The sequence below is a fragment of the Camelus ferus genome, chromosome 6 (genome assembly GCF_009834535.1).
Source record: "Camelus ferus isolate YT-003-E chromosome 6, BCGSAC_Cfer_1.0, whole genome shotgun sequence".
Classification (NCBI taxonomy): Eukaryota; Metazoa; Chordata; class Mammalia; order Artiodactyla; family Camelidae; genus Camelus; species Camelus ferus.
The window spans coordinates 67,306,231-67,328,810 of NC_045701.1; the positions used below are offsets into that span (position 1 = coordinate 67,306,231).

General features: G+C 34.6%; 1 protein-coding gene and 1 long non-coding RNA gene across 3 annotated transcripts in view; one reads left to right on the forward strand and one right to left on the reverse strand.

Moving 5' to 3' along the window:
* Positions 1 to 22,580, forward strand: part of PCNX1 (pecanex 1) — a 157,501-nt gene that overhangs the window by 50,627 nt on the left and 84,294 nt on the right. The window contains exons 6-8 of one of the 2 annotated variants that reach the window (XM_032482298.1): positions 4,901 to 6,607; positions 16,044 to 16,176; positions 21,680 to 21,864. In XM_032482298.1, coding sequence (XP_032338189.1) covers positions 4,901 to 6,607; positions 16,044 to 16,176; positions 21,680 to 21,864 — 2,025 coding nt within the window. The remainder of the gene's footprint in view (positions 1 to 4,900; positions 6,608 to 16,043; positions 16,177 to 21,679; positions 21,865 to 22,580) is intronic. The other variant, XM_032482299.1, reaches the window with a different exon arrangement.
* On the reverse strand, positions 1,283 to 19,252 carry LOC116664338. Its single transcript, XR_004320816.1, has 3 exons — positions 19,167 to 19,252; positions 10,953 to 10,956; positions 1,283 to 1,292 (listed from the first exon to the last, which is right to left on the reverse strand). It is a non-coding gene; the product is annotated as an uncharacterized LOC116664338 (long non-coding RNA).

Below are 22,580 nucleotides of genomic sequence, written 5' to 3' on the forward strand. Positions count from 1 at the left end.
AGAAACTTGCCCAAATTCACCCAGCTACAAAGTGGCAGTCCTGTAATTCAAATCTAGTTCTAAATGCTGCTTTTTAAATCACTGTGCTAAACTGCTTTCATATAGTTTTATAACTTGCTTTTATCATGTCATCTTTTTCCATGTGTTTAACATTTAACAATTATTATGAGTACTCATCATGTACCTATTACTGTTCTAAGTACAAGAAATAAATTAGTGAATAAATAGAAAAAAATTTCTATCCTCATGTGACTTCCATACTGTTAGTATGGAAACATACTGTTATAGATAAGTGTGTATGTAGTGATAGAGACAGAGGATAGGGAGGGCTGGGGACTGTGGGAATTGTGAGTTTAAATAGAGTGCTTGAGGGAAACCCTTGCTGAGAGCAAAGACCTGCAGGAGGTGATAGAGTGAGTTGTCAGGATATTTGGGGGGAAGGAGGCTGCCTCACACAGAGGTAACAGCACGGGCGAAAGTTCTAAGGCAGGAACACAGCGAGTCTGGTGCAGGGTAGGTGAGGGGCCAAATTATATAGGCCGATAAGCCATTTGAAAGATTATGCTTTTAATTTCCAGTGAGATGAGGAACTGCTAAAGGGTTTTTGAGCAGAGAAGTGACATCATCTGGGTTACTTTTTGACAGAATCATTCTGGCTTCTGTGTTGAGAATATATTAAAAGGGGCAAGGCTGACGCAGGGAGCTCAGTGAGCAAGTTATTGCAGTAATCAGGGAACAGAAGTGGTCTGACTGTGTGGCAGATGTTACTGAGAGAGGATGTGTTGATGTATTTGGCTGTATCATGTGATAGAAGCAGTAGTCAAGGATGACTCTTTTGGGTTAAGCACTGGGGAGGGAGGGAGTCCCCAGTAACTGAAAGGGGGGAGGCCAAGAAGGAGCAGATTTAGGGTGGGGACAGCATGGTGGAGGGTAAGAGAGGGAGTTCAGTTTGGGCATACCAGGTATGAGATGCTGCTAGACTTCTAAGCAGCAATAATTAGTAGATAATTAAGGTCTGGATTTCAAGTGAGAAATCTGGGTTGAGGTTTTAAATTTAGAAGTTTTCAGTTTACAAATTCAAAAAAAAAGAAAAAAAAAGAATCAGTATGTCAATTGTGGGGTTGGGTTAACTTGAAATTGGTAAACTAACAGGGAGAGCCAATGTGATTACTTGGCCTGGAGTTTCCATAGCCTGAATCCCTGACCCAAACAGGTAGAGTTTTGGCTACCATTTGGCACCACCTAGTGGCTGTCATTTATTCTGGCTTGACTATCAAAGGGGGCTCTTCTGACTCTCTGGCTGGTTTGCATTTACAGGACAGTGACCTTTAGTTAGTTGCTTAGCAATTAGTTGACTAGTTGGCACTTGTTTTACCAACGTGATTCAGGATGATTGGGAGAAAACTGAGGATGTGGGGGTGTATCCTCTACGTTTTCTCTTCTAAGAGGTATTATCTGCAGTTTCCCTCTCCAGCCTCACTCACATCTTCCCTACCGAAGATCACAGCTCTAGTCCATCCCCATACGAGTATGGGGGCTGGGTAGAATGTGAAGGAACTAATTACAAATATCTCCAAGTTTTAGTTATCATGAGGCCAGAAAATTCAATGAGACCTACAACAAAAGATAGTATGAAAGAAAAATGAGCAGGTCAAACTCTTGAGCTCTGAGCCACTCCAGTGTAATAAATCCAGGAGACTGAGAGCAGCTAGTCAGGTAGAAGTGTTGGATCCCAGGGACCCCAGCATCTCAGGGAGAGTGCAGTGATCAGCTTTGTCACGTGTTGCTGCTTGATAGGTCAGGTTATGTGAGACTGAGACTTGACCGTTGGCTTTAACAGTGTAGAGCTTGTTGGTAACTTTGGTAAACTTTTTCATGGAGTTAGATTAGAATACATGTAAGAGGAGAAGAACTGAAAACAGTGAATATAGACTACTCGGTGAATTTCTGTAAAGGAGATGAGAGATGTAAGGTGATAGCTAGCAGAGGAAGTGAGGATAGAGGGGAAATTTGATTTTGTAAGAATATGTAAGAGAAATAACAGCTTGTTTTTTTTATAACTGATGAGAATGATCTAGAAGAGGAGGGAAGTATGATTTTTGTTTATAAAAGTAATACATGTTAATTTTGGAAAATACAGTTTAGTATGAAGAAGACAATTAAAATTAAACACTTCTGCCACTGAGATAACTGTTGGTAATTTTTTTTGGCATATCACTTTCCCCTTACTTTGTATTGTGACATCATTCACAAAGCATAAAATTCACCCTTCTAAAGTGTACAGTTCAGTGGTTTTTAATATTCACAGATTTGTGCACCCACGACCGCCATCCAATTCCAGAACATTTTCATCTCCCCAAAAAGGATCTTATACTCATTATATTCCCCATTTCCTCCTCCAACCAGCCCCTGGCAACCACTAATCTATCTTCCGTTGTTATGCATTTGCCTATTCTGGACATTTCATATAAATGGAGTTACATAGTATGTGGCTTTTTAGATCTAGCTTCTTTCACTTAGCATGCTGTGGCATATATCAGGACTTTATTCCTTTTTATGGCTAAATGTGATGTATTACTTTCCTACAAATGTATGCACATATACCCCTACTATCCTTTTTAACTCTGACAAATGAATCACATTTTTTATGGAGTGCCATTTTTTTTTCACTTAAGTATTTCCTTATATTATATAATCTTTGAAACATTTTGAGTGCCTTCATGACACTAAAAATAAGACAGCATTATTTACTCAACCTCTTTTTTGGGACATTTTTGTACTTTTGTGTTTTAAGAAGTTTTGTAACAACCTGAGATGAACAACTTTTTGCTAAAAACCTTGTAGGCATATCTGATTTTATCCTTTAGCACATATTTCTAGAAGTAGATTACTGATCAAAGGGTAAGTGTACTTTTTGAATGCTTTTGGCTCTATTGCCAGATTTCTTTTGCAGAAGGTTGGTTACATCAGTTTGCACCACCGTGAGCAGTATGTGAGATGCCTTTCTTATCCTGAACAGCACTGGTAGCGGTCATTGAAAAAGAAGTTTAATTAGATGAAAAATAGTATCCCTCTGGGTTGATTAGAGCCTGTCTTAGATTATATTGCTACAACCAGTAAGAAATGTATAAGAAAGCATATTTATTTGAAAATTTCCTAAAACCTCCTGAAGTTGATCATTATTATCATTTTAAAGCCTTTTGTTGTATATTAGAATTAGTGACTTTTAACTTCTTGCTTAGAGTTTTTTTTAAATAAAATTCATATCTTTGAAATGTGACTATTGCACCATTCCATGATTGCTTATTAGAGATATGTATTGAGAGTTTTTAGAAATAGCATTATAAATTAATACTACAGAAAAGCAAACACAGTGCTGACTTAAAAAATATATTTATTTATTTTTATTATTTTTTCCAGGCAACTAATTTCATTGATTCTTTTTTTTTCTTTTAATTGAAGTATATATAGTCAGTTACAATGTGTCAGTTCCTGTTGTACAGTACAATACCCCAGTCATCAGTGCTGACTTTTTAATTTGGGTTTTTAGAGACTATAAGAACCCAAGTACAGTGGCTCAGTTTTGGACAAATGAAAAGAACATTGGATTCACTTATCTTGAGGACTTCAAAACATGAGATAAAGCCGAGTGGGTCATTTATAAATCACAATCTGTATGGTACATTCTAGTTTTTAATTATTTAAATCTAATCTACATTTAGTTTTTTTTTTAAGTACATAAATAGTTCTAGTAGTTCATCCTTATTTTATATTAATCTTAGGGGAAAGTCTGTATTTTTATTATTTAAGATACCTCTACTGGAAAGAATCTGACTTACTATAGAATCTGTTACTGGATTTTTCCTATGTAGTTATGACAGATAAGACAATAATATTTGTTCTTATTGAACTAACAGTTGCAGATATAACCATCCTTATACATATGTAAAAAGTCCGCTGTTGTGCAATGTGGTTGTCAAGCTTTATTTCAAGATAAATTACAATGTAGGTAGTTGGATAGATGGATTTATTTATATCTGTACTTATATGTGTATAGAGTATATATAGTAGCTCAAGTAACTAATCACTGCCAAAACTAGAGGGTTAAAGGAATAGTCCTACAAGTAAAGGGGTTTATATTTTTTTCATGAAGCATTTTATAATTGTTGCATCAATGATGAAAGATAAAATGCATTATTTTATGCTGTAATTATGGTTTTAATTTTTTCAACCACTATGAACAGTAAAATATTTTAGATCATTATATCATATCTTGTTTGGGCATTGGTCAGCCTTTGTTTTTTTGCTTGTTTCTGATTACTCTAGGTTTTTGTGGATTTGTGAAACAATATTAGTTTTTCAAAAAGATTTTTTTATTTTGCTAGATAAAATAATGATAGCTACCAGTAATTGTACCAGGCATTGTACTAAGCAGTGTCTGTCATTAACTCAAATTTTATCCTTTAGCATATATTTCTAGAAATAGATTGTGGTACTCAGTGAGATTGATACCACATTTTATAGATGAGGAAACAGGCTTAGAAAGGTCACCCAAGATTACTCAGTTATTAAGTTAGAGATAGAACTCGCATAGAAATCCAGGTCCATTTTAATATAATTCTTTATTGCCTCTTATTTGATTGTTGATAGTTTATAGAACCATTTCTGAGGCTATTTGATGATTTAAATTTCAGTTCATTCCATTAGTAGAATGCTTTCTTTGTATAGCTGTGAAATAGAAACCAGCCCTTTGGAATGACTGGCCAGCTGTTATTCAGTGAGCTACTTGAGAATTCTTTATGCTTGATTTACTGTATGCTGTGAATTCTTTCCATTGTTAAACAGTAGAAAAACAGATTATAGATTTGTGTTAACATTTCCAAATATGTGTTTGAAACAGATTTGGCAACTGATCGGAAGCTCTTCTGTCTGGTGTCCAATGATTCCTTCATCTCCATTCAGCCTTCTTTATCCTCATGTGGACAGGACTTACCAAGGGATTTCAGTGACAAAATGAGCCTGCCAAATCAGAGCCACCACCACCATGTTGATCAGTCCCTGTCCAGCGCCTGTGACACAGAAGTAGCTTCCCTCGTCCCTTTACATTCACACTCTTACAGGAAAGATCACCGGCCGCGAGGTGTACCACGGACTTCCAGCTCTGCTGTGGCTTTTCCAGACACTTCCCTGAATGACTTCCCTCTGTATCAGCAAAGACGTGGGTTAGATCCGGTTAGTGAGTTAGAATCTTCCAAGCCTCATTCTGGATCCAAAGAATCCCTGGTGGAAAATTCTTGTTTATCTGGGGAATTACAGCTTGTTGGTGAGCTGAAGAGCAGTAATTCTCAGCCACCTACCAGAAGTGGGAAGAGCAGACCCCTGAAAGCAGACAAAAGCATGGACAGCTTGCGGAGCCTGAGCACGCGCAGCAGTGGGTCGACGGAGAGCTACTGCAGTGGGACGGACCGCGACACTCACAGTACCGTCAGCAGCTACAAAAGCGAACAGACCAGCTCCACTCACATAGAGAGCATCTTGTCAGAGCACGAGGAGTCTCCCAAAGTCGGGACGAAAAGTGGTCAGAAGAAAGAGTGCTGTGCTGACCCAGAGGACAAGAGTAGCTGTGCCAGCGACAAAAGGACTAGTAGTGAACAGACTGCCTTGGAAGTGAGTGCAAATAGTGGGGCTCAGGAGGCCCAGGGGTCTAAGACCTCTGATGATATGCACAGTCAGAAAGATCTCAGCACCTCTGCCTCCGAAGAAGCCAATAAAAATCCCCACGCAAATGAATTTACTTCACAGGGCGGCACGCCTCTTGGGAAAACTGCTGAAAACAAAGAGGAGCAGAGCGATAAGTCAGCTGTTTCGGGGGATTCCAAAGTTGGTAAAGATGTTGGTGGAAAGCAAAAGGAAGGGGATGTACGGCCTAAATCCTCTAGCTTAATCCACCGAACAGCCTCTACCCATAAGTCAGGCCGGAGACGGACAGGAAAAAAACGGGCTAGCAGTTTTGATTCAAGTCGGCATAGGGACTATGTGTCCTTTCGAGGCGTATCTGGCACCAAGCCACATAGTGCTGTATTCTGTCATGACGAGGACTCCAGTGACCAAAGTGACTTGAGCAGAGCATCGAGTGTTCAGTCTGCTCACCAGTTCAGCAGCGATAGCTCGTCCAGCACCACTTCTCATTCGTGTCAGTCTCCTGAGGGCAGATACAGTGCCCTGAAGACCAAACATGCCCCTAAAGAAAGGGGCACTGACTCTGAGCACACACACAAAGCCCACCTGGGCCCTGAGGGGGCTGGCAAAAAGCGGACAGCACGACGGACTTCCAGCACAAATAGTGCCAAGACCCGGGCCCGAGTGCTGAGCCTAGACAGCGGCACAGTAGCCTGTTTGAACGACTCTAGTAGGCTAATGGCACCTGAAAGTATAAAACCCTTAACCACTTCAAAATCGGATCTCGAGGCCAAAGAGGGAGAGGTGCTAGACGAGCTATCTCTGTTGGGACGGGCTTCCCAGTTAGAGACAGTCACTCGCTCTAGGAATAGCTTGCCAAGCCAGGTTGCGCTTCCTGAAGGTGAAGAGCAAGACACGGTCAGCGGAGGTAAGTAAATTACAGGCAATTTCCCAGAGAGTCACTGCAGGTTTTGGTACTACTGAGTAGAATCCTTACTAAAGTGTACTGTGTGTTAATATCCCTCTTCTACTGTGTTGTTAAAATAAACTTCCATGAAGAGGGAGGTGCTTATCTTAGAAAAGGTTTCGGTGTAAACACCAAGAAAATGTTTTGTCAGTTGTTATTTAAATGTATCGAATTGTTCTCCATGGCATTCACCTCTTCTGAGCCAGTTGCCTGTTAATGTTTTACCAGGAATAACAAAAAGTTGGCCTTCTTCCTCCACTGTACAACCACAGCAGCAACAAAATGTAGAATTTTATTAGGGCACCGAGCCATTTTTAGCTAGTTCTTATACCCTATGTGCCACTGAACTTTTGGAATTAGATCATTCAACCTGTTATATAAGATTTTTTCAAATATTGCTTTAGCTCTGACTGTGTACTTTGAAAACTTGTGGCTCTTTTTTGTTGTCTCTTTACTTCTTGCTTACTCAAGTTTCAGGCATTAAAAACATTTTATTTTTTTCTGTAACTTCACATAAAAGTTTATTAAATTGACACTTGTAGTTTATATTGGCATTTATTATCCATTAGTAGATATATGATGCTTCCTATAATAACAGTGATGGTGTTTTGGTTAAAGTAATAGTTTATTCAGGTTTACGGGAAATTATGCGAAACTCGACAGGTGATTTTATATTGTCATTGTGTATTAGCCATTTTCTTTATTTCAGAGTTGTTTCTTGGTATTTCCTCCTGCCCAGAATAGTTTGTTTATTCTGTTTTGGTTAATGTGGAATCTTGTTCTTCAGTAGACTTAGAAGAATGAAGTCTTCTGTTGCTAGCATGTGGCTTCTTTATCCTCTATCCCATATCCTTTCATAAAGCTTGTATCTTTAGTTTCGAAGATTATAGTCTATTGCGGTAGTAACGTTCAATCTGTTATGAAAAGTTAAGCTGAATTTTTGTTTTTACAAACATTCTAAAATGTAAGGAATGTGATTTTTCGCCCAAAGAATTCTAATTTCACCCACAGTATTTTAAAAATCTATAATGTGGTAAACATTCTCTTGTTTCTCTTTCAGTATAGGTCCTAACAAAGATTAATTTCTATTGGGAATGTGAAAAAAAAGTGATCTTTGGTACCTAAAGAAGGAAATAGTCTATCAAACCTAAATATTGAGAACTAATTATATTTGAAGTGATTATAACCATTTGGTAACAATATAGTAATTAAATTCCCTCAAGTCTGATGTGGCTGTCATTGTTTTTCATTAAAGGTCTGAAATGCTCTAAGTGATTTCCCACACAGATCATATCAGATATGTTCACAGTATTCAAGAAACCATTGGGTTTAAATTACAGCTTAGTTTTTATTAAAGTCATCATTAAAATCAATTTTAAGTTCATACGTAATGATAGAAAAATATTGTCTTTCTAAATATTGTTGAACTGTAAATACTGAAATATATATAAGAGCTCTAGTAAATCTTACGTCTTTGTATTTAAAATGTCATTTCCTTTCTATAGGGAATGTAGGGGGTTCTGTTTTTTAGGAAAAGTTATATGAAAGGTCTTAACTTGCTTCTGAGTGCAGATCTTTGACTAATATGAGCCCTCATTTTTCTGGATTCCAGCTTTTCATTTCTTTTGTTTGTGTTCTTATTTTTAAAACAAACAAATAAACCAGCCATCAACTATCGATAAATAATGAACTGAAAATTTCCATGCGCTTTAGATGGAATAAATGTAATCATCTGTGGGCTTTTCAAAAACATCTTTTTTGCCAAAGGAGGGTATTTTCAAGGCTATTTTTGTTTGAGCATCATTGTATTTAGAATAAGAGCAAAACTAAACTGCTTAATATATTGGGTTTATATTTGGTTGGTTTTGATCACATTTTATTAGGGTCTTCTTTGGGCCTTTTGGAAGGTTGGACATGTGGGAGGGGATATACTTTGGTTTTCATTATTTTAAAATAATATAGAATCTCAAATAGGTAGTATATGTTGTATGAATGCTATTAGTCCTTTTGGCAATTTAGGAGAAATTTTTCTTGGCTGTCTGTTTTACTTTATATATTGTACTCCTGAAATGTGTCAACACAGCACAGGATACTGCTTGACCATTCATATGCCTGTACTTAATCCATAAATAGACTTCATCCTAATGAACTATGAACTTGAACATGTTGATGAGTTCTCTCATGGTTTCTTTTTGTCTTGTCTTTAAGCTGAATGGTATTGGTAGTGTGGAAGAATGGAACTAGGAAATGTACTTTAAAGTACTAGAATGAAATACTCTAAAATAGGAGGTTGTCTAATACAGTGACATGGAGTCATGACACCTGTGTTAGTATTTGGGCTCAGCTATAGTCCTGACTCTGGGAAAGCTGCTTCCCTTCTTTGAGTCCTAGCTTCTGCATCTTAAAGTGGGGACGATAATAGTATCCATCTCATGGGGTTTTTGTGAAGAATATTGGGGTTAATTGATGTAAAATGCTCCCGACAGTGCTTGGCACATAGTAAATGCTTAATAGTGCTGCTGTTTCTGTTTTACAGACCAGTTTGTTAGGCTACTCCTGTCCTTAAAGTTGAAGAGAATGATTAAATATAGAAATATATTAGAAGTACTCTAATTGTGCCATTGTGAAACTCAATATAGTAAAAAATAAAAATACCTGAATTCATAATTCCTTACAATATCAAAAAGAAAAACATCTTTATTGACATCTAATCTGGTAATATGGATTTTAATCTTATTTTGGTAGCAATATGTCATATAATTTATCTTTTGATATTCAGTCATATAACAAGTGATTGTTATAGGATTTCTCACCGTTAATCAAGTATTTTGGTTAAAGTTGGATATCATCTGTAATGTTCTGTGTGTGCTTAGGCAGGAAATGTTTTAGATTCAGACTCAGGCATTTTCTTTTGTTGATCTCTTGTTTTTACTTTTTCTGTAATAATTACAAAGTGTATCATTAATAACTTATGACTAAATATTTTAAGAATAAAAAAGTACAGGCAAGTTGCATATGATAGAAAAGTATCCTATTTTCTTTTGGGTCACTTAAACTTATTTACTGCATGGTTCAACAGACAATAAAGAACAACCAGAATGGAAAGGTTTATATTTTCTGTATTATTCTTGGTATTTTTTCTGAATTTCTTAAGTTGTTTTTCTGTTTGAGAAAATTATTTTGAATGTAATGTTTGGGTCACCATTCTGTGAGCATCAAATAGGATCCTATTATATAATATTTTTGTGTTGGGAACCAAAGATATTCTTTTGTTGAGGGAGTTTTGCTTTATTTAAAGAAAAGCCAAATCTCTTTGATAAGCAATTCATAAGTATTTGTGCCATATGTGTAAACTGAAGGTTTATTTTGGTTATTCTGATCCTAAATATCATTGAAAGAAAAGACAAAGATGACTGGACAGACAAGAATATGTGAATTAAAGCTTTTGTATTTTACTAAATAGAGGGACTCTAAATTCTAATGAACTTAATGTTTTGATTTTCCATTCCACATGGTAAGTTAGAAGAAGGAAATTAGTAGCAAGGGTAGGGTGTTTGTAGAGGCAAAGTGATGACAGCAGAAGAAATCCACTGCTAACTCTTCAGAAGCTGGAAAAACCATACAAACCAGAGCAAAAAAACAATGGTGGGGGGGCCATTAAATGCAGGGGCAAATTATCTCCTTTAATATGTTCAGGGACATCATAGTATCATAACTTAATGCTGTATTAAGTATAATGCTCTAATAAATGTATTTGTGACTGACCCAGATACATTAGGGAAAGATTATATTCCATTTAGTCTATGCTGAGTAGAAAGTTTAGACATACAACTGCATAGATGAATGCTCATTAAGTGTGGTAAACAGGTTTGGCTGCTTCAGTTACTTGGAAAAATTATGGTCTGTTAAAACAGTATCAAGAAAAGAGGTATTTTATTGATAAGGCAAATAAGGATTTATGTATAGAATTCCTAAATCAACCCATTCTTTCTAGCAGCAGTAAAGTTCTGGATAAGGAATCTAACAGTTACATTTTAATACTACCTCTAATTTCTAAGTGGACAGTCTGTCAAGCCATTAAACCTGTGCCTCAGTTGTAAAACAATAATAGTAACTGTTTCAGCCTGTCTCACAGTTAATGATCAGACCCTAACAAGCTTGGTTGTGTAAAAGTGCTTTGTATGTAGATTTACTATGAGAACCAAGAAAGACACTGATGCCTTTTAATCACTTATAAGGATGCTTTCCTTTTCATATATGTCACTTGAAATGTATGTTCTTCACTAATGACCTCTGACTGAGTGACTCTCCTGAAAATATATTCAAAATTGTTTCTGAGTACAGTTTTCCAGCAGAGGTCTGTCTTTCAGACAATATGCAAAGGATTGAAAGAAATTAGGTACCACCTATGAAAGTAAGTAATCCTTAAACTATATCATCTAGGAACTGTCCTGTGTAATGAGTCCAGAGTATCATTTAACTTCATCTACCCAGCGATATTTGTTTGGCTGCCTGGGATTATGGAAAGTATCAATAAGCATATGTAAATTCTTTAAGTCAAGACACAGCTGATAAGTTTGTGGTTTTTTTACTTGTTGATTTGCATATCAAAAACTAGAGTGTCCCTTAAAATATTTTCATAGATGGAAATTAATTCAGAATGAATGCTTAGAAGTTGTGCCATGGATTCTTATAAGCATTTGTTTCTATATTAGAATAAAATCCTTCCACCCTGATGTTAGCATTGTTCTTGGCTGATATGGAAAGTAAGAAAGGGAAAAGCTGTTGAGATAAAATAGATTTAATGCCTAGACTAAAATACTTCCTTTAAAAGTATTTTTGCAAAATCACTGAAATACTCATTTCTTCATGTAGTAACTTTATTTTTAAGTAAGATAATTTTTACCTTGAAGAATATTTCAGTGTATTTCAGAATGTTTGCATATGTTTTTTAAATTTTCTGAGGTGTGTATATATATTTGTTTCATACTTTCATCTTTCTTTCTTTAAAATGTTTGCTTAAACAACTTGCTTCTGATTCATTTGTGATACCAAAACACATGTTTATTTTTATTATCTTCCCAGATTTATCCCTTCTTTCCTGCAATAGACACTGTTCACTGAAAACAACACCTTTCTTGAGGAATTTCTTCTGTCTGAAATTTTATTCATTCATTTAATAGTAATTGAGCTATCGCAAGAGGCTAGCCGTAGCAAGATATGACAACTAGAAAGTAACTTACCACCCATGAATCCTTTCACTAAGCAGTCAGCTGTATCTTTCTTGTCACTTTTAAGTGGCATGCATCTTTTTCTATACATAGTTTTGCTCATAACTTTCCAATTTTTGGAATAGAATATGAACAACCCTCACCTCTTACCTTGCCATGTTATGCTCTTTTGTGTAACCCAGTCATCCTGAAAGTATATTAGTGCCTTTAATACTTCCCTTGTTTTCCTTCACAGAGTAAAACAACCTGGTAGTCTACTGTTTTAACACCCTCATTTAAAAAATTAGTGCATTAATATAATTCATAATAGAATGTGTAGAATTTTCCTTAACTCATTGAAATAAATGGGAAGTAACTCCTCAGGTAGGAGGTGTGTATTTTGTTTTCTTTGTGATTTTTTCGGAATAGTTCAGACCACAGCTGTCTAAAATGTCTTGGGATATCTGTGCCTTATGCATGAGTTGCCCTTAGGCACTCAGTAAATGTTTAAACTTAATTGAATGATTGTATCACTAACCCAGAATTAAAGAGCTAAATTATCTGAAGTTCTCTTTTAAACTTACTGTGATCATAACTCAGTCTCTTGATGTTTTTTTTTTTTAATTTTTGTTTGTTTGTTTGTTTTTGGGTGGGAGGTAATTAGGTTTACTTACTTATTTTTAGAGCAGATACTGGGGATTGAACCTAGGACCTTGTGTACACTAAGCATGCGCTCTACCACTTGAGCTATACCCCCCCCGCCTTGAAGTTTTTTTTTTAACACAAAGAAATGATTAGAAAATCAAGACTCTTATAATCTAAAAAAAATTATTAAAAAGCTCACATTTGTCTAATTATCTGTCCTTGAAAGTTATGTCTTTCATAATTTTTATCGCTTGAATGTTTGTGATTTTTTTTCCTTTACCTACACGTGCATAAAATTTAGTTGTACCTAGAGTGCTAAATTTTTACTATTTGCATTTTATACTCTTGTTATACTAGCTAATTTCATTCTTTGCCAGGGGATACTGAGTTTTAAGCAATGTCAAAATGTCAACTTTAAACCAGGTTTTAAAACGTGTTTTTTCTCTCTTCTCTGGCTTCCTAGTTAAAAGATTTTGTTGTTTTCTTTCTCTTATAAAGGATTAAAAAATTTGTTTTGCAATTGTATTGTAGAAGTGAATTTTCATCAAGTAAGGCTATAACTTGTGACTAAATATGCTTACAGCAAATTATTTTAAGCTTTAAAGACACTTTTTCTCCTTGAACTGGACCCCCGCTGGAACCTGTTCCAAGTGGAGATGTTCTGTATAAGTTTCACTTTGCCAGGGAGGCACGGTTTAGTCTTGTTTTGACCATAAATTATTGCATAGTGTTTCAGTCAAATGTGTGATCCTAGCTACTGTTGAAGTAATGGCTATAGTAAACACTGAATATTCTTTTATCATTAGATATTTATCCCGTGAATACTACAGAGGATAACACAGGCAGTAATTATAACTCCATTTTAATACATTGTTCAATGGATGTCTAAACTTTCATCTTGACGTATTTCTTAAACTATTTTATTAAGAAAATAGTGTTAATAGTTATTTTGCAGATAACAAAATATAAAATGATGTGTTACTAGCAAAAAGAAATATGTTTTCTGAAGAAGCCAAAGAACATTTTGACTGTAAATGGACACTAGTTTGTCTTTTCATTCCAGTGCTATGGAATAACTAGCTTTTATTTAAAATTAGCCCTATTAAGTCTTCAGTAGAAAGGAGATAGTAAAGAAAATCATTTCCTGTTTCCCTTCTCCCTATTCTCAGCATTCAGGTGTCTTATATTGCTTTTTTCTAAATCCTTTTCAATAATTTTAGTACATTTATGGATTAAATTATTTTCTGTAAATTATATCTGGGTAAATCTTACTCTTATTTTGGTTGAAACAAAATATCTAAAACTAGAGAGAATGTTTGAAAGTTTCTTAATGAAGTAAATTGATCTGTAAATTGAGCAGTAATTTATTACAATAGAATATGAATCTTCAACATAATTTCAAAAAATAAGTCTTGAATTGAGATTTAAAATAGTGATTTAAAATTTCATAACCCAAATTAACCTTACTGATGTCTAAGAATTGTTAACAGGTATACAAATCACTCATCTAATTTTTCATTTCTTTCAAGTGGCTTGTCTTCATTGCATTGTTTTACCCTTCATCAGTGACTGCCCTGCCAATATTATATGTTTTCTTCTCTGTGACAGTGCTCGTTGCTGTTTCCTTTATTGAGGTCTTGGTTGTCAGGAATAGGCAGAGCACGCAGTATGCTTTAGATTGTGGTGACAAAAAGTCATCCTTGACTTTCTGGGTCAACACTGACCAATACAACTTTCTGTGATGATATTCTGTATCTGTACTGTTTGGTAATGGGAGCCACTCGCCACATGTAGCTGTTGAGCGCTTGAAATGTGGTTCATGAATCTGATAAACTGAACTTTAAATTTTCTTTACTTTTAATTAATTTGGGTGTAAATAGCCGCATATGGCTAGTGGCTACCATATTGGACACTGAGTTCAAAATAATGAGATTTAATCAGCGTTATTTGTTCTCATAGGTCATATATAATTTTTGTATATATAGCTTTTACATCACAAGTAACAGCTTTTTCACATTTAATGGAATTTTTATTAAATCTCAGTAAAACTGGAGAAAGAAAAACAGCAGTCCCAGGAGTCATTTGATTTGGATTCCAAGCTGCAAAGCCCAGTTCTGATTTAATTGTCTAACTTTAGAATCTCACTGTAGTGCGGGAGCTGAAAAGGCTAGAGGTAATGTAAATTGCTGTCCTCTGACTTGTGACTTACACTTCTTACTGTCAGAAGCTTTCTAAGTGGATGAAATAATTTTGTGCTTGTCATCCCTTTAATAAAAGAAAACAATGCCTAAAGACAGAGAGGTCCATACCTTCTGGGGGTAATCTGTATGTTTCTAATTATAATGGTTTAATTACACAAAGAATATTTACTGGGACAGCCTGGGGAGGGGATTAAAAATGTAAACATTTAAAACTATAGTTTATTAAAGTCAACACTTAAATTGATAGAAATGGCTGTTGTTAAGCAGTATAATGATGAGAATTAGTAACACTTTTAAAGTCAAGACAGCTTGTAATAGAACTGAAATCCAAATACAACATTCTTGATTTTGTGATCCATTTCATACTTGCTAAAAAAAAGTTTTCATTTTTTTGGGAAAAAAGGCTTTCTGAACTAAGTTGTTTTGCCTTTATTCATATGTAGTATCAAAATACCCTTTTTTAAAATGATACTTAAAATATTTAAATCACCATAAGAAACAATTGTTTTAGATTCAAATGGATAAACATCAGTTTGCATTTTGTTTTAGAAACCTAAATCAGTCAATTGGTATGGTTTTGTAAAATTTTATGTAATTTTATTAAGCCTTGATTGTGATTTTCTCATTGTTAAATATTTGGTTTTAGTGTGGATTTGTTTTACTAAGCTATGGGTATTTGAACTTGCCATTTTGCTGATTTATGCTTCCTAAAGTAGAGGGGCCAGTTCCGGGGCAAAAAGTTTGATGGCAACAAAGTACTCTACAGTTAACATATATTCATGGTATCTTGAATTGAACGTTTAAAAACTTAGTTGTATAACCTAGCAGTCATTGGTTTCATTTATGCTGCCAAAATTGTGGCACAGGGTGGCGTGAGATAAACTTCCTGCCTAGTCCTTGTTGTCACAAGCGAGGTACTACCACTGCTGCTTTTGCTGTCTTCATGAAAGTAAGAAACTAATGCCATTTTCTCTTTAGTCAGAACTAACAAATACATACTGTACTTACAAGGCTGACTTAATTAAAGGGCTAGTGGAGGAATATGGGACTAAATAAATGAGACTTTAAGATTTAAAACAGCATATTTAAAATAGAAAATTGAAGTTGAAGAGAAAATGGTGAGGCCAGATAATAGAAACATTATTTTTAAAGAAACAGTTATCTTTAATAAAAAAGGTATGCAGATTCCCTGATATGATAAACAGTGAAAATATGAAAACCATTGGGCTTAGTCAGGTTTGCTTTACCTTTGAGGGTGGGAAGTCAAGGGAGAGACAGGCTCAGCTGCTATTAACATCTCTGACCTAGGCTCCTATTTGACCTAAGTCTGTCTTGATGCAGCAGCACAGGCCAACGAGGAGGCGGTGTCATTTCGCCGTGAACGCAGCACATTTAGGCGCCAGGCAGTACGGCGCCGGCACAATGCAGGGAGTAACCCTACCCCTCCTACATTGCTCATCGGATCACCCCTAAGGTATGGTATTTTAAAATTCCACCAAGCTTTAGCATGCATGTAACAGACCTTCTAACCTGTTCTGTCACTTGCAAGAAAGTGTTTATTAAATAGCTTTGTTTTTTTCCTTCCAGTTTCTCTCCTATACCTGTAAGCTCTTTAGGCTTTCTCTGCATGTGACCATGAGCCTATTGCATTGTGCATGTCTTACACTGCATTATTTAAACAAATGATCTGGTTGGTTTAGCCAGTTTTAAATCAGAAAAATCACTTTAGAGCAGTTATAAAAATGTAGAGGCCTTAAGTCAGCTTTTCATTTTTTTTTCCTACTCCAAATTAATAGTATTAATGCAGCATTATTCCCCAGCATCTTGAACAGTGCTCATTGTGAACAGATCTGGACTGATGGGTGAGCTCATTGAGGAGGAACAGATAACTGACCTTAGCTTGATAAACCAGTTTGATTATTTTGTTTCACTAAAATGTGATATATTTTGAATTGCTTGAATATGAATTGCCAGGACCTAGTAAATGACAGGACACTAGAATATTTAATTTTTGGTAAACTATGGTTAATTGGGTGTGTGTGTGTGTACATGTGTGTACATTTGTGTTGAATTTCTCAACCACTATAATATACCGAACAAAAAAATTTAAATTTTTTCCAATATTCCTAATTAAAAAAGGATCTATTTATAATCTTGGCCATAGTTTTTATTGAAATTTTAGTAACTTTTATTCTCAATTGTGTTAAATCTAATGAGTCTATGACTTCAATTAAAAACCTATTCAAAAGTCTTGTGCTTTAATTTAAGAATATAAATATGGACAAAAATATATGTGCTTGCTTAAGCAGTGCATATATTATTATACCATATACTTTTATTAATCTCTGTCCCAAAACACCATTACCCACATTATTTTCCTAAATTTTAATTTGAAATTCAAAGGGGGGAACATTTGGTGAAGCAACTGCTGTTGAATGCATGCAAGGTTGGAAGAGAGAAATCCCTCCTCTGTTAAAATCTTACTCAGGAGAGTAGCAAAATCCTTGTTCCTTTAAAATACTGCTTTATTTTATATTCCTGGGATTTAAGGCTTGATTAGTTTTCTAGGCTTTACATTACAGTCAGGAACTTTATCTTTCACAGGTCATGTTCCTAATTAATCCTGCCGTAATACATAATTTATAAAATGGAGTATGGATTAGTTAAACCACTGTTTAAAATATAAAAATGGGAGTACAACCAATGAAAGGAAACATTTGGTCTGGAAGCTTTTTCTGAGCACTTTTGCTTTCTGTGAGCCCTCCTCTTTTATTTCCTTTGCTCCCTGAACTAACATTTTTTGTGTGATGGACTTGGGGTGTAGTCCCAACCTGCAGAAAGAGTTCAGCATTTCATTTTACGTGGTGTATTTTGTGTTTTCTGACCCCTTCTTTTTCCTTTTGAATAATACTTGCCATAGACATTTTCTCTGCTTACCTTCTCACTCCATGTTGATACTTCTTAATTCTTTTTTTAAAATCTCTTTTTAGTCTTAAATCCTTTCACTCTCTGGATCTTACCAAACAAATGTAGACAATTTTTTTCCCTCTTCTCTGCCTGGTGGAATATTAAAGAACTGTATTCTAACTCCAGTCAACCACATAGGATTTCTCTATGTTCTTCTAAGGTTTTAAATATATCACCATTCAAATGAGGATATAGCATGAAACTTATTTGTAAATGGCTCACATTAGAATTTTTAGAAAGTGCTCTTCCAGTAGTCAACATGTAGATTTTGTTAGGGTTCCATGATACTTCCGGTACAAAGTTGCATGTATCTTAAGTAGGCTAATCTCATTATGGATGAAATAAGATAAAATTTAGCTGTGAGGAATTAGGAGAAACACCAATTTAATAAAATCATCCTTTTTAATTGCAAAAATATTCAGATAAAGTATAGTGGTATTAATTTTCAGTGTGAATTATGTAATGATAATCTCATCTTTAGACAAATGTAGCATGGTCATGCAAAACTTGAAAAACTTGTTTGTCAAAAAAAATGGTACAGATATGATAATACTTCAATTATACTTACTCTATAAATATCAATAAAATCTATTAGCTTATTTTAAACTTTAATGAATAGTATAAGTAATCGACAGTCTAAAAAGCAACTTGGTAAAATGTGTGTCTCTAAGGATTGGGAGTGAATTATCAATTTCCTCTCAAAGAGAATTTGCATGTATTTTTTATGCTTGTTAGGATATCTTATTTCAGAATTATTTTTAAAGGGTTTTTTTTTTTTATGTTACGTTAGCCTTATAGGCCCTTGTTAGTTCTTCCAGTTACTAGAGGTAAAAACAAAGATGAGTATTTAAAATGTTTATACTATTAAGAGTTCTATATTTATCAACCTAAATATGATACCTTTCAGAACTCTAGTTAATGGACTAGAATGAGTATAAACCATCAGTGCATTTGGGAGAAGGGAAAAAAACTTTACTTAGATTTTTTTTTTTAATGTGAGATTGAAAGATCTATAAGCAAATAAGTTCATAGTAATAACTGAGTCCATGATTGGGAATTCATAGGGGTCATTTTGTGGTGCTCAGGAATGAATCCACCAAATAATTGCTGTTTGGTGTTGTGTTCAAGACGCTCCTCAGGATCTGAAGATTCATAGCAATAATGTGATCATACTCTTAGAGTTTATTTTTTAGTTGGGAAGATACAAAGATGACTAACAGTATAAGGCAGAACATGTCAAATACTAAGTAAGTGATACAGAGGAAGGAAAGACCCAAGACCAACTATATTTTCCTATTGTTTAAATTGAAAAAGCTATCTAATTAATAAGATTGCATGTCAGTGATGTTATTGATAACTGATAGTTAGAGACTTAAATATCTACCTTTTGCTGTGTTGTGAAATAGTTGCTACCTTTTCTGAAACTGGTAGTTTTGATATGTAATTGGTACTATGAAAAAGATTAATTCTTGTCAATTATTAGTTAAAGTGAAGGACAACCCTTCAGGAATATTTTCTTAGCAATTTCTGCAAACATAATAGGCTTTTTTCTTGTTGAAGGACTTTTGAAAATTGGAATTCAGGGGACATAAATATTTTATGTCTAGCTTTTGACGTTCAAATTCTTGATTTCTTTATTCTGGAGTTGATTTTCATGCATCGCCTAATATTTTGAAAATCTGTTATATATTTGGATATGTTGAAGATTAGTGTATTCTTGAATACATGCACATTAAAATACATCCAACTACCAGATAGCACCTTTATGACTTTAATTGAAAAAATGGATGGAAAATGTATTGAGTATATATTATAAAATTGTGTCTTCTGAATCTGAAGTGACAGGGTACTTGAGCTACTCCAAGTTTTCTCTCTCGTGAAATTTTGGTAAGGTTATGGACAAGTTTAGATAGTTTCTGAGGAAGAGTTACAGATGATAAGTCTGTTATATACAAACATTATATGAGTTTATCCTAAGATCATCTCTTGATTCAGTTCTATTGTACAAAGTTTCTACTCCAAAGAAGTTATTAAATGATTACTTTTATAGTTATGACTTTAAAAATTAGTGCTGGTAAGCATTGACAAGTCAGCATTTTTACAGACTTTATTTTTTCATATGTTGCATACATTTTTGTGCTCTGCTTAAAGCGTATAGTTTTCACTGGCTCTAAAAGAAGCCTGAAAAATGAATGTTCAGGTAGTGGTAATTAATAGACCTTTCTGTGGTGGAAATATTTTGTCATCTGCTCTGTGCAGCAGGGTAGACACTGACTGACTACTGGCTTCTGCTCGCTCTGGTGGCTGTGGTAGCCATGGTCACCACCAGCTATGTTACGTGGCTTTTGAGCACTGAAATATGGTTAGCATGACTGAGGAACTAAAATTTTAGTTATTTAGTCACATGTGTCTGATGTGTTAGACACCATAGTTCCAGACTGTATTCTGTTGCCATAACCACAGGGTTAAGCAACGTATGTAGTATTTTCTACTTAGTCTTTTGTTTTATGGTTACAGTTGATCCTTGGACAACACGGGTCTGAACTGCATTGATTCAGTTATTTACCTATTTCTTTCAGTAAAAAATACTACAGAGTGACATGATCTGTGGTTGGTTGAATCTTTGGATGTTGAACTGTGGATAAGGAGGGGCCTGATAAATTATACCTGGATTTTTGACTCTGGAGAGGGTTGGCGCCCTAACCCTTGCGTTGTTCAAGGGTCAGCTGTACTTCAGCTATCTCTTCACAGCCTGCAGCAGATTAATTTGTTGTTTTGTAGATGTCCGAGAAGACACTGCATTAAATTCAGAGGATTAGAGACAAGTTGATACTCAAGAAAATGATAAAGTTACTGAATAAGGCTATTTGACGTAGCATTCTTCCTATTCCTAAAAGATCTGATAATTTTAGTAAAAATGCAGAGTTGCACTGAACATCATGTATAGAATGACATGTAATACTTATACTCAAAGTGTTTTCATGTGTTTCGTTAGTTTAAATTTGAGTATTAAACTAAGAAAATTAAAATTCATAGTGTTTTAAAATAAAAATATAAAAATATAAAATGAGTTAAGAATATAATATACTTTCTTAATTTTATGTAATTTAGATAATTTTTATAAATTTAATAATAAATTTATAATTACAAAATACTGAGTATTTTAAAATTTTTATAAAGTTTAGAAAAGACTGTAATATGCTTTGAGACATTACTAGTTTCCAGGTTATTTTTAAGGTTTTCTAAAATGATGGGTTGTAATAAAACCTTGATATGAATTGGAAAGGATAATAACAAAATTCATTAAGGGAACATAATTATCATTAACTAACCTTGTATATAAAGCCTGTAGCCTTATTTCAGAAATATGTAGTCTTCTCATAGAAAAAACACATTCTCTGTTCATTATGCTTCTTCCAGCATCTCAGCAGTCATTTTCATTTCACTTGATTGAGTCAGTGCTTTTTATTCTAGTTTTCTTCACTAGTTTGTAATTTTCTTTTGATTCAAAATTGTCAGATGCAAAATTGGTTGCATTTGATGAAGATACTTTGGTTTTCAAGTGCGTAGAAATTTTGTTTTAATTTGAGGAACAGTTCTAGAATAATTATATCAAGGTTATAAATAAAAGTGTATATTGAACTGAAGAATAGGTTTTATCTATGGGAGACCAGCTACAACCTACATATATTTAACGTATTTGAAATTCTTCTTTACTGACTTCTTTTTCCTTATGCTAGATCTTTGTTGACTTGAGGTGGAAATATGGCACAGATTGGTTAATTTACATACACATTAAACTTTTTTCTATATTCATTACCATGAATCAGATTTCTAAGGACCAGAAGTTTTAAGCCAGCAGTATAATCTGCATATTTTGCAGTTCATTGGCTCTTTCTTACATTGAAAGCGGTTTTATTTTTTTGAAATTAGTTTTCTATATTGACTTCTAGCAATTTGTTTTCTCTTTTCTTCCCTGTAATGTCTCCCCAATCCATGTTTTTTCCTAGCCTTCAAGATGGTCAGCAAGGCCAGCAGTCCACAGCCCAGGTCAAAGTCCAGTCCCGCCCCCCTTCCCAGGCTGCAGTGCTCAGTGCTAGTGCCTCCTTGCTGGTGAGAAATGGGAGTCTCCACTTAGAAGCATCACATGACAATGCATCTGCTGTAGGCGGCAGCAGTTTGCACGATGAACTTGGTATGCAGGCCTTATGTAATCTTGGTGATATAAAACTTTGATGTAACAGATAACGGGTAACAATGATTGCGGTTCTTTCCTGAGATAGAAACTATGCATAAGAGCACTTTTTATAGGATTTGCCCTGTGTGTGAGGAAAATTTGATTTTTGCTTGTCCCTTTTCTGTTTCAATTTTTTTCTCTACATTTTCTTTTGAGTGTGTCTCTTATTAATAGGTAGTTAAAAGCACTAATAAATGTTCATGCTTTAGTGTTCTTTTGTACTGATTTGGACATTTCTATTATTTCTTGGCATTTGTACCATGTGGTGAAATGTTGAGTTTTAAAAATCTTATTATTATTATTAAATTATTTTGATTAAAACTTAATTCCTTTGAATTATCTGAATGTGCTGCAGGAAAGGCAAAAATACTTTCTAATGGTGTGTTACTGTATAATCTTTCTTTTAGGTATTCTGTATGCTACTTCAGTATTATCTGCAGTATGACTTACTATAAATTCTAAACGCAGTACTCTGAGGACATCAGGGCTCTATACTAAAAACAAAAATGATTTTATAAAGTTTTTTCTTTTTCCTGTTAATACATCTATAAATATAAAGTTATTAAGTAGTTAATTTTCAGAGGGGTGGTATAATATAAAACCTCAGTGATGCATATCCACTTGATTATCTATTTTGTGCCTTAAAGAGACAGGATTTCATACTACTTTGGTTT